General features: G+C 43.2%; 1 protein-coding gene across 1 annotated transcript; it reads left to right on the plus strand.

Annotated features, from left to right (window-relative positions):
* Positions 1 to 2,984: 2,984 nt before the first annotated feature.
* Positions 2,985 to 3,908, plus strand: LOC146813174 (olfactory receptor 8D2-like). Its single transcript, XM_085615285.1, has one exon. The coding sequence runs from the start codon at positions 2,985 to 2,987 to the stop codon at positions 3,906 to 3,908; it is 924 nt and encodes a 307-aa protein (XP_085471411.1).
* The last annotated feature ends 12,295 nt before the right edge of the window (positions 3,909 to 16,203 follow it).

Genomic DNA, 16,203 nt, shown 5'->3' on the forward strand with positions numbered 1-16,203 from the left:
TTGAATGTAATCCATGTGTCCTTGGAGTCCAGAGGTGTATGTGTGGTGGGAGGTGGTATCCGTTGGTTGTTAGACAGGTATCTGGGGATGCCACAACACTGCTGATGATGCTGGAGATGATGTCCCAGTGTTATGTTATGTTATGTTAGGTTATGTTAGATATTCTTATATGGCGCGCAGCTGCCTCAGAGAAGAGGCGTCCGGCACTGGTAGCAGTGTCAGTAGAAAGCTAGAGGCTAAACCAAGGAGAACAGGTAGGTTTTGGTGGCCTTACAAAAGGATAGCAAGCAATCCAGGCAACGAATCTGAATAGGGAAGGAATTCCACAGTTTAGCGGCTATATACCGGAAGGACCGGCCCCGAGCTCGGAGGCGCTTCACCCGAGGGACCGTAGCCAAATATTTCTCAGCAGAGCGTAGCTGGTGAGTGGGTACATAGGGAACCAGCAGATTAGAAAGAATCTCAGGGAATTAAAGCTTTAGTATTTTGAAGGTAAGAATTAGCGCTTTGAATTCAATCAATTCAATCCTTTTGGACATAGGTAACCAATGTAGACGGCGCATTGCACTCGTCATGGAACAAGTTCTAGGGAGCCTCAACAGGACTGGGGCGGCTGCATTCTGGACTCGCTGAAGACGAGTCACTTCTGCCTTGTTTGCGCCTAACATGAGTGAGTTAGAGTAGTCCAGTCTGGACAAAATAGTCGCCTGGACTATCAACTGGTGGGTGAGTGGATCGAAGAAACCCAACATGGGCCTCAGTCCCCGGAGTAGGTCAAAGCAGGTGCCTGCAACCTTCATAGTGTGCTCCTGAAACCCAAGAGTGGAATCGAGCCAGACACCAAGATCTTCACAGCCGACTTAGGGGTGGGGGCTTTGCCCAAGGTCGCCAGCCACCATTGCGTACTCCAGAACCCCTTATCTCTCCCCACCAACAACACTTCTGACTTCTGACAGTGGAGTCCAGGAGCTCTTGAAGGGTGTTATGGTCGATGGTTGGTAGGTTGTCCTCATCATCAGCATCACTGAGGTACAGGACAGGGTGCTAGCCAGGAGGTAAGGGTTCATCCTTTACAATGAGATGGGGAAATGCTATTGCCAATGTCTTCTACATGTTGAAATGGTTTAAAGCGGTTGACAAACAAAGTGCATGACATGACACTTTCAGTTTCTCATTGTTGCATAGGACAGCCCTTACACTAGGGTGTGGATGGCAAATAGCACTGTATTTCCATTTCAGATGACGGGCCTTCAGCATTGTCATCAGTTCTACTGTGTGCTTACTGAGTGGATGGGCCCTGTCCTAGTAGTCAGATTCCTGTTACTGACATTCATGCCATTTCATCATGACCAGAGTTGGTTATATGCAGGTTGTCAGACAATTCTTTAATCTGATCCATGTACTTGTATATGTCCATGCCCACTCTGGCAGTTTCAAATTAGGTCCGGGTAGTTGATTTACTGCCACACAGTGATGGAACCCTGATCATACAATGACTCTCCTGTGCTTATGACACCTACATTATGAGTGGCCATATCCAATGGACTGACATGGCAGGATGTTATAGAATTACCAGTAAAGCCAAGAACCTCAGATGCCTTGGTCTCAGTCAGCACTACCAGGAATTCATTCAGGTTAATACAATTCAAACTAATTTCTCATGTTATGTCTCGTATTTCAATTTTTCTTTGTGTAATCTATTTCAGTAATTTGTTCATCAACATAATATTCTATTACCTAAACCACTCCAGTTACTTTGGATAACTTTTGTTTCATGCTTAAAAAATTATTAGCTACAACAACAATGAAATCTTGTCTGATATTCGAATTGAAAAGTGGTACGCATTTCGGGGTGGCAATCCCTTCTCCAGGGGCTTCTCTAAACAAAAAACAACAATAATGTAACAAGTTCGAGAATTTCACTACATCATAAATTAAATATCACTTGCAAAATATTGTTAAACCATTATCTCTCATGAGAAGTAATGATAGCCACAGTGGCGTTCAACATGCATGATGGTAATGTTAAAGGCCTCAGTTGAGGGGATCATTGTGTAGAAATAAAAGATTTGAAGATTCAGAATGTGCCCTGTTTTTTAAGTATTGTGCTTCTGTTTCATTTCATGCTGATATGCAAGTGACTGGGGTCCAACAAGAATGACACATACAATCCAAAGAGTGAAAATAAAAAGAGTGAAAATAAAATAAAAAAGAGGTTAAAAAATTCAAATGATACTCTGCTTAGATGCATAGCCACCATGTCTAAACATGGTTAAAAACTCGAAGTGGGGCAATTCCTACCGGACTTCTAAATACTGACTTCTTCAAGAATCCTGCTTTAAAAAGTGTTGTAATCGAATAATAACATATCATGTTAAAGTTGTGATAGTTGATGTTTAAGGAGATTAAGTGGATCTTAATCAAGACACAACTAACATACCTACTTCTGAGGGAAAATCGTATGACAGTATGAAAACTTAGCAATTCCTCGCTGTCACAAAAAAATGAAAATGCAAAAAATATAAGAAATTACAAGTGTTAAAAAATTTTGAAAAGTTGTTCCACTGCAAAAGTAGCCCCATCATACCTGGTGTTAACTTAGAGAACCCCGATATTACTCAAAATCTCCGAACAGCAATCAAACAAAACCTTTGTACTCCTCTCTTCTCCTACTGGAAAACCCTCATGGAAACCACGTTTTCCGAATTAATCAGTCAATCACGATAAGGGTCATAAAGCTCTGACCGGTGCAACATCTATTCTATCGACGTGACACTCATGTTAGTGTAATTTTTTCCAGGCACTAATCCATCCTAACGCCATGTACTGCTGTATTGTAAATACGATGCTAACGTGGCATTAGTAAGTGTTATACAGCAGTAGTCATTTGTTGGGCGCTCCACTTCAGCAATAGCAAATATGCTTACATTATGTGTTTCTTTTCAGGTTATCTTCAACTACAAGCCAACTCTAACGCTTTCCAAATGAAAGAAGACAATTTGAGCTCAAAGGAAGAGTTCTTGATTGTTGGATTTTCAGATTTTCCACAACTGCAAGTTCCACTTTTTATTGCATTTTTACTGATTTACTTAATAACTTTGATGGGAAACCTGCTTATTATAACAACAGTTTACTCTAACTCGCTTCTGCACACACCCATGTATTTCTTCATTACAAATTTGTCCTTCATTGAAATTACTTACAGCTCAATCATTTTTCTACCTATGCTAGCGCATTTCTTTCTAGAAGAAACTTATGTGTCACTCATGGCGTGTCTACTGCAGGTATATTTTTTCATGGTGATGTTGGTCATAGAAGTCCTCCTCCTGACAGTCATGGCTTACGATCGGTATGTGGCCATCTGCAATCCCTTGCATTACACTACCATGATGAATAAGGCTGCATGCATGGGGATGGCAGCTGCATGCTGGATTGTTGGTTCCACCATCCCTACCCCTCACATTGTACAAATGTCTTACTTATCATTCTGTGCCTCTCACACAATCAACCACTTCTTCTGTGATTTGACAGCCTTGATGAAGATTTCTTGCAGTAGTACTCACGTAATTGAAATCCTAAATTACACATTAGGTCAAATATTTCCACTGTCATTTTTTCTAATAATCACATCCTATGTCAAAATCTTTTCTTCCATTCTGAAAATTAAATCAAAGGGCGGGAGACATAAAGCCCTTTCTACATGTGGCTCCCACCTAACTGTTGTTATTTTATTCTATGGATCCGTTTGTACTACGTACATGCGTCCAGCCTCAACATTTTCGGTAAAAGATAACAAAATAATATCTTTGTCATACATTGTTGTTGCGCCGTTGAGTAACCCTTTTATATACAGTCTAAAAAATAAAGAGTTTCTAAGGGCTCTTTGGAAGACAAAGAGTGAATCATGAATATCATGTAAACTAATGCAAACATTTATTTTTAAAGGTTGCAATACTTAATGCCCTTAATAAAAAAAAAGGTGTGCCATATGCTCATTGCAAATCAATAAAACCTACTGTAAAAGCCTTCAATAAAATTATTCAGATTTCCACTAACTGTGTCTGTTCTATCAATCAAACCTAACATACGATCTTGCTACCTTTTACAGGGGAGGCCATTTTCTCATCATAGTATAACGTCTCACGAGAAATACCCTAATCTCTTTACTGTAATTTTCAGTGGAACTGTACCTGTCACATGCACAGGATGAACAATGTTTTAGCAAGACAACTCATATAATGACCCTTTCACCCCATAAATGATACACTTGCATGTGTCAAAAAAGTAATCTGACAATACCGTGCTTGTTGTTTATAAGGACTAGTCCAGTTTGACACTTGTTTGGCAAATTGTTTGGTATTGAACTATGTCTGTTTAACTGTCTTTCTCCCATTCCAACTCACCTTTGAGCCCTGCTTGAAAGCCAAAATCCATTAGACCTTGCGTTCTGTAATCATTGCAAATCTCCTATCCTCTACTCCAGTCCCTAGTCCCAATTTCCTTGACATCAGTTCTAGCCTGGCTTCTATTACAGCAATTTAATATTAAAGAGCCATATTAGAAGTGGTGGTAATGCTTGCACCAAGTTGCTGTCGATTGTTACAGTTTTTCATTTGCTTTCACAATTCAAGAATGTTAAATTTAGGCAATTTTATCCACTCCCACATAGTTATGACCATGGAACAAATTCATAGAGTGATGACAGATTTCGGTCACAGTATATATCATTTGTTGGTGTCATACTAATTTTAGGCATTGTGGTGAGTTCCAAAGTGATTTTGCCTTGATCTTCTACAGTTATTGGATAAACCATGTTTGAGATAAAATTCTTTTCTTCTATGATTTTGTCAAAGAAGGTATGGAAGTTGCTCCAGAAGCTAAAATGAGAACATATTTCATATACATATTTACCAGTACATTCATCAGCCTTGTGTGAAAAAAAAATGTGACATGCTGAGTGAACCATGTACTTCAAACAGCAGTTGCAGGCGATTGTCAAGAAAGCTAAAATGCAACATTTTCTCTAATATCTTCCTCACCAATATCAGAAAAAATATATGAGATGCTGTGTGAAACATCTATACCAGAAGCAGTCTGTTAGAGGACTTCCAAGTGATCTACTGTAACTTCACCGCAGAGTTATGAAGACACAGGCTTTTACATTTTATAATTATACTATTCAATATGCTACTCCATATGATAATTTGCGGGTATACACTTGCAAATAAGCCACACTTTCAAAGTATAATCAAAATCTGCATTTATGTTTTTCTTTTTCGTGGACATGCAAAATACTCAGGGGCAGATTTACATGCCCTTTGCGCCACTTTTGCGTAATTTTTAATCTGAGAAACGTGACGCAAAAGTGGCGCAAGGGGTTTGTAAATCTGCCCCTCAGTGTTTTTTGGAAGAGAAGCTCATTGTTTCTTTTACAAATGTTAGAACAGATAGAACTAATTGGAAGCCTGTTGTGATTTACACCATGCAAAGGGGTGCGTGAGAGCATCCTGTACCATGTAGTGCAGACCGATGATACATCCAAGGCCATGCAGCTGAGTGCGCCTTCGTTCCTTGATGGAAACTTCAGGAGTTTGGCAGTTCCAAGAAGACTGTGCAACCTGATTGGTCCACGGTTAGAGGAGTTATTGGGAAAGAGATGAAAATGAAATGTATTTTTCTTAAGTGTCTTTGTAAAGTTTTAGCAGATTCTATCCTGACTTTATTGAGAGAAGATTTTTTCCCTGAATCCTGGTAGAGGAGGTCCTGCCTGACTTTTCTTAGGGAAGCCCTTTCCCTGACTTTGCTATTTCTTATTTGTGGTTCTTGATTTACACTCTTTAACTCCTATACTTCCTTTGATCTGAACCTTTACTTGGTTCATTAAAGACTGAAACCTTCTGCCTAGTATTTCTCCTTATCACTCTCAGATGCTTTATTTTGTTTTGAGTAGTTCCTTTTCAGTATAGTTCTGGACCTGCAGATAAACTGCCATGAAGGTCGCCTGCTGAAAGGACTACCACTCTGCTGCACGGTTTTTCAGATGTTTCCTTGCTCAATTGCTGCCTTTCTACTCTGCATCTCTCTTGCCTGGGGAAGGAAAAGTAGAACTGGACTTGCAACATAAACCTAGGACTACCAGAGTAAATCCAAAGGGCTAGTTTTGCCTACTGATCTGAGCTTCAGGGACACAAAAGGGTCCCTTCACATTGTATCCACACCTGTACCCAGCCTGAGCGGGTCCTGACTCTCCAAGTGGTGCCCCACCAGTCCTCAACGCTTGGAAGTGGTGCAGAAGGTGACCAGATAGCCAAAATCCAAAAGTGGGTAAAATCTGAACTGAGAACCGGAAGGAGACTGGAACCAACCTGCTCGACCATCCACCTAAGGTACAACACCAGTCAGATTTACTCCTCAGCTTGTCTACAGCCCTCTGCCTGACCCCACTGGAGATTTTTTACTTCCATATCAGACATTAAGTGCAAACATAAAAATATTCACTGCTTCTTTGACTCAATGTGATCTAACAATGATGTTCCCTCTTCCGACACCTCCTACAGCCTTGCTCCACTGAACTTTACCATCTCAGAAAACTTTTTCTCAAAATTTCTCCTATTTCCAAAGGTAAGGGCTGACTGGGCCTAGTCCATTTTTGCACCAGAGCTGCACTCCATCGAGGTCAGCTATATTTTTCATCTTTGACACAGTCTCGCACAACTAGATGTCAGTGGTTGACTCTGATCTTTCAGAACAAACCGCAGAGGTGGGGGCATTGTGATCATCCACAAAAGCAACATCTCCTTAACAGAATAAGACTCCTTCAAATATAACTCATTCAAATATCTAACCACCACAATTAAGACAAGTGACAAAAAACGCTAAACTGCCATCTCCTCTTCCATCCTCCAGGCAACACCCCTCCATTCGGTGAACACCTTTTAGACCTGATAACCCACTGCTCTCTCCTAGACTCCAACAACATAATACTAGGTGACTTCAACCTACATTGGAACGATAAAAACGACTCTCTAATCCAATCCCTGAATGAACTTCTTCGCAACAACAATCTTAACCCAGCACTGCACCAAACAAAGCCACAATAGGAGTGTAATTCTAGATGCCATCATAGCTTACAAAGACACAATCACTATTGACATATCCTTCCTGTTAACTGGTCAGACCACCATATCATTCTATTCCACATCAATCAGGCATGCCACCACCTACCCTGTACACAGGAATCCCCCCATTGGGTGAGAAATCTAAGACAGATCCCCCTTGCCAACCTAGAAGAAAGGGTAACCTCACTCCTTCCCACAACTGAACTCACCTCGCACTACAATGCAACAATGACTTCCATACTCAACCAGATTGCCCCCTGGAAATGAAAAAAAGCCAGAACCATCTCTTCGAGATCTTGGTTCAACAATGACCTAAACTCGGAAAGAAAAAAACTAAGAGCTGCAGAAAGACTCTAGAGAAACAACTTGACCATTGTCCACCTCGACCTACTCAAATCTGAACGTAGGGGATATAAAAAACACATCAAGAATGAAAAAACCTGATTCTTCCGTGATTCACTAAACAATGCCAAAAATCGACTCAAAGAACTCTTTAATATCAATAGACAAGAAACTTACAAGCCCCCCTCTTCCTTAGTGAAGACCTCCAAAGAACTATGTAACAACTTTGCCGATTTCTTCAATGAGAAGATCACCAACATCGAGCTCTCCTTGGACGACAACCGCAGAATTCCCAACATAAGCCCGCCCACCAGAAAAGAAGACTACAACCCACCCAGGCACCCCCCCCCATCAACTGGAAATCTTTCGCTCCCATCTCAGAAGAAGAGATCATCAAATTGATTACCAGTTCCAAACCCTCATCATACTTCTTGGACCCTATCCCTGCGTGACTGGTTAAGCAGCTCAAACTCATCCTAGCCCCGCTCTGGACCAAGATTATAAATAGCTCCCTAAGAACCAGAGTCATGCCAGACTGTCTCAAAATTAGTCAAGTACCGCCCCTACTAAAAAAAATGGGCTCTGATGAAGTACTGGGTATTTTAAGCCCAGCGGTGCAGGGGAACACACCCTATGACTTCGGGGTTCTTCCTGTTTCAGACCTACAGAAACACAGAGTCTTCTGGGTGAAGTCAAAGATCAGTTTATTGGCTGCAGACCAATTACAGGCGTCCTAGAAGTACAACAGCATGTATGTTCTCAGGAGACTGCCAAATATCACAGAAACTAGCTTCTTCTTAAATACAGATTTTCCTGCCTCAGGCATACATTCCTAAGTTTATGGCATGGTCATTCAAAGTGTACATTACAAACGAAAAAGCAGAGTCATGATGACCATCCCAAATTCCAGTGAAGCCAGCCCGCAATTATTTACACAGTAAAGCTCATATCCCACATCAGATATCGATAGGCCCCAATAAACATGAGCATCTCCTGTTTTGGGAAACAAGCCATAAAGCAGGAATCAGCAATGTGTGAAAGAGATTAGCCGGAGGCTTGTGTAGGATGAAAAGACTTTATGGTGTGTCAAGCCCTGATGCTAATCACAGGTGGGCAGAGGACGGGGAACTCGTGAGACCAGTTTGACCTGGGGCAGCGGAGCCAAGCTGCCCAGGTCACAGAGAAGTCAAGGAAAGGCACATGTGCTCTAAAAGACCCGTTTTAACTTCATACTATATGGCCTATGTTAGGGCAACCATAAGATGGCCACCGATACAAAATGGAACCCACGTAGTGATGTGAAATAGCGTATACGCACTGCATTCATAGCTAAAACGTTACAGAAAGCACTCGTACATACCGCATTAACCATTCGCGGTTCACTACTACCGGGATAGACAGGGGTAGGGCCCTATCTCCTACGCGGTCCCAAATTCTAAAGTACGACAGACCCTCCTTTTGCCCTTACATAGGCAATAACTTTACTCATTTCAATCCGAGTCTAGGTCAATATTCACGAAGTCATGGAGATGTTGCTGTAGCATCATCCTATTACTTAGCTCGTCCCTCGATACAGGTTTCCTTACACATAATGTAGCACAGAGACCACATATCGCGGGAGCACACTGTATGCATAGACAGAACAGGAAAAGGATGGCTAAGATCATTCCAATGACCATCAGAACTTTCCAACCCCATGCAGATATCAGTTCCCAGAACCACCCCACCAGTGACCAATCTCCTTTATCCACGTGTATGGACTCAGATATTTTATGCAGTTTGGAGATGGCTTGATAGACTGTTGGAGCGTTGTCTGGTATGAAAATGCAACAACTGGATTGGATAACCTTACATACCCCACCACGGTCTGCAAGTATAACGTCCAGAACCATGCGGTTCTGCAAAGTCATGAGGCAATCCGCTTGGAGCTCAGCTGTGAAATTACCAAGGGCACCAGCCGTAACATTAACAGTGGATTCAACCACACGAGTCAGCTGTCTCAGGTTCCTACTATTGACCATAGGTCCCCAAAACGGCAGGAAGCCCAAAAAGAAATCTCCCGCTTCCTGACTGGCAGTATCTTCCTTACTAATCACGCCTCTCACAATTCTGGTCTTGTGATAGTCAGAGGCAGCAGTAAATGTTGGCGGTAGCAGATTTGCAATATAACATGTGCCCGAGAAATCAGGGGGCAACCATGTATATGCTCGGTCATTGCAGATAAAATATGTACCCTTGGCAGCCAAAAACGCTGGGGAAAACTGCGACAGAAAAGTGTACGTTTCAGTACAGTCACTTCTTCCCAGTTGAGCTCTAGGATTCTGACCATTACCTTGCAAACAGAACCAACCTATGTGGGGTACGACCCAGATTGGGGATGAGATTTTCCGCTGTCTTTCACCTAGACTAATACTATACCCCGTCGCGTTCCACCCTACATAAGCTCTCAGCTCTTCTTTGGGAATGGATGAGTATGCATCGATATCTCTACTCATATCGGCAATTCCTTTCACTAAAGCTTTGTTATTGGTGCTAGGTCTGATGGAACGCGGTTGTCGCGGGGAGTACACTTCTAGTGCATAGAGAAACATGGTCTGGAATGCCCATGACGATCCATTATAACTATACGGCAGCACCAGATAGGGAATACCCTTATTAATGGTATGTGGCATTAAACCATACACCCAACAATTGGTTGTATTCATAACTAGTTGGTGTTGGTGCAGGAGCTGAATAAACGAGTTGTTTACAAATTCTGACCGTCTTGCTTGTTCATGTTCAGGTAGAGGGTGAAAAGAGTGTGAGGAGATAGTAGGAGGAGGCATAGGCTGTACAGTGGGGGCAATAGGCTCTTGAAAGGAAAGGAATACAGATCCTACAGTAAACACTACCATACTACATAATACAAACAGGCATAATAATACAAAACATTTGGTTCTCATTATTTTACACATTCTTGTTTTAAAGTTCATTTTCTCAGTGAGTCTCTCCATCTTAAAAAACTCCATCTTCTAATCGTGCCGCTCGCGGCGGGTGAGTATCTTCTGCTAAGGAGTACGCCTGTCAGTCCAGGGAACGCCCTAGACCAACCAGAACCGTCGACCTAACGTCTTCGGCCTGTACCCAAAAGTCTTGGCACCGCGACCCTGCGGCTGAACCCGGATGGTGGTTCGAAAAACAAAAATCAAGAAAGTCCTTCAGATGGGAGAGCTCTGGTTATCAGGAAAAAAGGTAAAAGAAAAAGAATATTTATTTGTCCGTGGGCCTTGGCCTCAGATTGTAACGAAAACGGCCAGGCACTGTTTGATCTTGAAACAAGAGTTCAGGCTCTGTAGTGTCCAATCGAAGTGACGGTGGCACAGCTTCTTGCAAAATATCGTCACTTTCCTGTGCTGAGGCTGTGCCTTTTATGCGTGCATCACTGAACGGCACAAAACGAGGTACAGTGTCTGTTTCAGAGTCTGCGATACCCTCCTGGACCCACTGGTCATACGGCAGAGGCAAAGGAATCCTTTTGATGTGGGCGCCGTGGATCCAGTTTTTCTTCCCCTTTACTCGAACCGCTGATCTCGTAGATAGGAGCACGAGATGAGGGCCGATCCAACGAGGCTCATCGTTGCTCTTGCGCTGAAATCTTTTTACCAAGGTCCACGTGCCTGGGTCAATAGGGTGTCCTGGAGCCTCAGAAGCCGGAGGGAGAGTATCATGCACCTGTTGGTGTAAAACACGCAGTTTAGCTGTCAATTCGTGCAAGTAATCAAGTAACACTGGATGCTCGATCTCACTGAATCTCGTCGGTCTTGGCACACCCCATACATTGGCCGGGCGGCCAAAAACGACCTCGTAGGGACTAAGTCCCACTCGTGAGTGTACGGTCATTCTGGTGGACAGGAGTGCTAGAGGCAGAGCGTCAGGCCATTTAAGACCTGAGCTCGCTTGGATTTTGGCCAGCTTAAGTTTGAGAGCGCCATTGTAGCGCTCTACTAGTCCAGCTGATTGGGGGTGGTTTGCAGCGTGAAACTTCTGCCTTATACCTAGTCCCTCACACACATTCTTCATCACTTGGACCACAAACTCACTTCCATTATCACTCCACACCATTCTTGGCATTCCAAACCTAGGGAAAAATTCCTTCACAAGCGCTTTGGCTGTGGATAGAGCAGTGTTATCTTTTAAAGGGTAGGCCTCTATCCATTTTGAGAAAGCGCAAACAACCACCAATACATATTTCAGGTTGTTGCACCTTTCCATGTGGACAAAATCCAACTGCAAAACTTCAAATGGATATGATGGAGGCGCAAAATGACCAGCTGGAGTCGGGGTTCCCCTACCAGGGTTGTACTTCAAGCATACCATACAATTCTTGACCATATTCTCTGCACACTTAGGAATTCCAGCATTCTGCCATACTGGAGCCAACAACTTACAGATTCCTTTCGTACTGATGTGTGCCATTCCATGTGCCATAGTAACCACTGGAAGCACATATGCATCAGGTAACAACCATCGCCTATGTTCTGACAAATCAATCCAACAACCATTCTCATCCAACTTACCCATACTTTCTCTCCACTTGCTTAACTCTTTCTCTGTGGCTTCAGCTTGAAGGGACTTTACACTCTCTATTGTGTTTTCACACATTCCAACATCACCAACCCATCTGGCAGGGCCTGCAACATACATTCGAGTCTTCACATCTTTTGCTGTTTCTTTCGCGACTTCATCAGCAAACGCATTACCACGACCAACATCATCAGTGATTTTCTTGTGCGCACTGCATTTCATAATCGCAACTTGTAACGGTAGGGTCAGCGACTCAAGGAGATCATTCACCAACTTGCCATTCTGAATCTTAGCTCCATGCGAGGTCAGGAACCCACGCTCCTTCCACAATCGGCCAAAACTATGAGCCACGCCAAAGGCGTACTGGCTATCTGTGTATATATTCACTCTCATTCCTTCAGACAACACGCATGCTCTCGTAAGGGCAATCAATTCTGCTGCTTGAGCTGAATTTTGTGGCACACGCGCAGTTTCAACAATCGTGTGCAAAGTCATGATAGCATATGCAGCAGTCGTATCACCATTCGGAAGCTTGAAACACGAACCATCCACCCATAAAGTACCATCACACTCAGTTAGGGGAGTATCTTTAAGATCTACTCTCCCTTTTGTCTCTTCTTCTGTTCTGAACAGACAATCATGTTGCTCAATCTCATCTAGGTCTGCTGGAATTGGTAATAGTGTAGCTGGATTCAACGTGTTGCATCTCTTTATGTGTATATGGTTTGCTAACAGTGTCAGCTCATAGCCAGATAATCGCGCACTAGTTAAGTGTTGTGTCTTAGTCCTGTTTAACAATGTGTCCACAGCATGTGGAACCATAACAATCAATGTGTTATCCATTACTAGGCCAGCAGACTGTCGAATAGACATGGCTGTGGCGGCTGTGGCTCTCAAACAGCTTGGCAATGCCCTCGCTACAGGGTCCAAGGTTGATGAAAAATACGCGCATGGACGCGGTCTGTCGCCAAAAGGCTGCGTTAACACTGATAATGCACAACCATCTTTCTCGTGAACATACAATGTAAAAGGCTTGCTGTAGTCAGGGGTACCCAACACAGGAGCTGAACACAATGCATTACGCAATTCCAAAAAACTTTTCTGGCACTCTTCAGACCATGGGATAGGATTCGGTGTGTCTTTACATGTCAATGCCAACAAAGGTTTTGCCAACAAGGAAAAATTAGGAATCCAATGCCTACAGTATGAAGTAATGCCCAAGAAAGCACGCACTTCTCTCTGTGTTCTTGGCACACTCAACTGTGCAATGGCTTGAATTCGTTCTGGGGTCAGTCTCCTTCGATAAGAGATGACCTAAGTAGGTCACTTCTTGTCGACAATATTGCAGCTTTGAGAGAGACACTTTGTGATGGAAGGCAGACAAATGACGCAACAATGACAAGGTAGCATGTTTGCAAATCTTTTCAGTATCCGCGGCGATCAATAATTCATCGACGTACTGAATGAGGATAGCGCCATTGGGTAAAACCAGTGCATCAAGCTGCGCTTTCAAAGCCTGACTGTATATTAATGGACTTTCACAGTAGCCCTGGGGAGCGCGTTTAAAGCGGAAGCTTCGACCTCCTAAACTAAAGCCAAAAATGTCTCTGCTCTCCTCTGCAATTGGGATGCTAAAGAAAGCATTCTTTAGATCGATTACTGAGAACCATGCAGCGGAGGCTGGAATCATGGTTAACAAGGCAGTTATATCAGGGACAACTGGATCTGTGGTACAACAATCTTATTAACCTCTCTAAGATCAATCACAAATCTGTAAACAGGTGGCTGTGAAGGATCCGTTCGTTTTAAGACAGGTAAAACAGGACTATTGCAAACGTTGCCTCTTGTCTCTTCAATTACACCCTTCTTAATCAAATCACTGACAATTGCTAACAATGCTTTCTGACCCTCATTGGAGATCTTATACTGGGGAATACGTGGCAATCTGACATTGGCTTTTAAAGTGACCACATATGGCGGTATTTCCAAGAGACCCACATCATTGGGACCAGTAGCCCAAAGGGCATCCGGAAGGGATGACAATTCAGGTGGCATCGCATTTTTAGACAAATACATCGGGGAAATCACTTTCTTTCTTACCTAACGTAAGTTGTACTCCTGAAGGAGAACAATATAGCGTTGCATGCAATCTTTTTAGCAAATCTAAGCCTAGCAAATTTTCACCACAACCTGTTGTTAGAATGAGGGGTGCTTTTAGCTCACAAGGTCCAACAGAAAGTGACATAGGACTAGAAATCGGGTTCCTAACTGGGGCGCCAGAAAAACCTACTGAGACATTCATTTCGCCAGACAAAGGCGCGCCAGGGAGTTTTGAATGCATGATTGAACTCTTTGCAGCACCAGTATCCAGCAGAAAGGGCTCCGTTACATTTGCTGTAGTTACTTTAACATAAGGTCCGCTCTGATCCACTGGCACTGAAACAACTCCCTCTCTCTGGCTACGGCTGTCCTAGTAATCATCATCTTCTGCATTGTCGTCTTCTGCATAATAATCGTTATTGTAGTACTGAGCTGTATTACCAGTCGCGTTGGCTTGCTGATCAAAGCTATTCATGGTATTTTGAGGCGGAAGAGGACGCGCGTTCCGGAGAACATTTCCACGCCCTCTGCCTCTAGGAGCTTGCTGACCACCTCTACCTCTTGCGCCATACGCATTACTGTTACGCTGCATTAATTTAGGACAACTATACTTGAAATGACCTTCCTCTTTGCAATATGAACATTGGTTAGGACCTACAGGGATTCGTGGTTGATAATACCCATTCATTTGCTGACTATTCTGAAACTGTTGGGGCTGCTGATAGACACCTTGTGTTTGCCTATAATTATTCTGTCCTCCACGTGGCGGGTAGGCCTGCTGCAAAAGGACCTTTGTCTTTAGTTCCTTCGTTTTCTTATCTGTTCTATCCTTCTCATCTTTGTCTCTATTCTCATAATACTGTGCAGTAGCCGGTATTTGCGCTGAAGAGGAAACAGCCCAAGAACTTTCTGAGTCTTTTAATTTCTTACACAACTCGGGAAGTAGATTCTGCACAAATTTATCAACGAATAACCGTTGGCCACCTTCAGTGCTCATGTCTTGACCACTGTGGTCGATAAACGTTTCCTCAAACCTGGTAAAGAAATCTGACACTGTTTCATCTTTCTTCTGCTTACATGCGGACAGTTTGTTCCAATTTACGCGCATCGCAGGCATTATAGTTTTCATGTAGGTAATAATTCTACCAGGGAGCTCTGCTACCAAAGGCTCAGGTTTTGCACCACCAACTTGTCTAGCGTCTGCAGCAACGATATTAGCCCATGTGTCACCCAATTCTGCAGCGTGATCTACATTACGAATGGATCCCCATAAGGGCTGTGGAACCACATTCCCAAACAGCATATCTATGTCGGCTAGATTCATTACACATGATTCTGCAGTTTGTGACAACTCCTTATAATATCCTGCAGGGTTTTTACGGGGATCAGGCAATGTCTGTTTAAGTGCTAACACCTCAGATCTCTTCCATGGGACATGTACCCAAACACGCTGGAAATATGGCTGAACAGGTGGGTTAGCAGCTGGATCACCAGGTCTCCAAACTGGATGAACCTCGCGCATCGGATATTGGCGCGCTTTTACCTCCTTCCCTACAGGGAAATCCTGGTCAAACAATGATTGCTGACAATCGCCATTTCTGAGGGACAGTAAAGTCGCAACTGCTTTATCTACATTGGGGCCCACAATTACACCTGTTTCGAAATCAAATCGCACTCGACACAATTCCTGTGGGTTTGGGTTTGCACCCTTATCCTCCAATTCCTCACAGAGGAATTCACACATTTTATCAAAAACATACCTCTGTTTTGGGGCATCCCATTGATGAAAAACATTAACAACCGATTCCACATCATAGCATGATGGGAAACCAATCCAACTACGCGCCAGATGATCCAACACCTCTTTCTCTTCGGGACCAGGTAGCTGACTACGCAATTGCTTACGCTGTAAGCCAGGAGTCGCACTAGATGACCCAAACAGAGGGGACATTAAACTAGTAACTACATTAGCCAGTCATTGTCGTGCTGAAGGAGAAGTTGAGGCGAAAACAGGGGGATAGACAGAGGGAAGAAAAACAGACTCAGATACAGGTACCGGGGTAGTGTAAGAAGGAGCACC

Source organism: Triturus cristatus, chromosome 7 (genome assembly GCF_964204655.1).
Source record: "Triturus cristatus chromosome 7, aTriCri1.1, whole genome shotgun sequence".
Taxonomy (NCBI): Eukaryota; Metazoa; Chordata; class Amphibia; order Caudata; family Salamandridae; genus Triturus; species Triturus cristatus.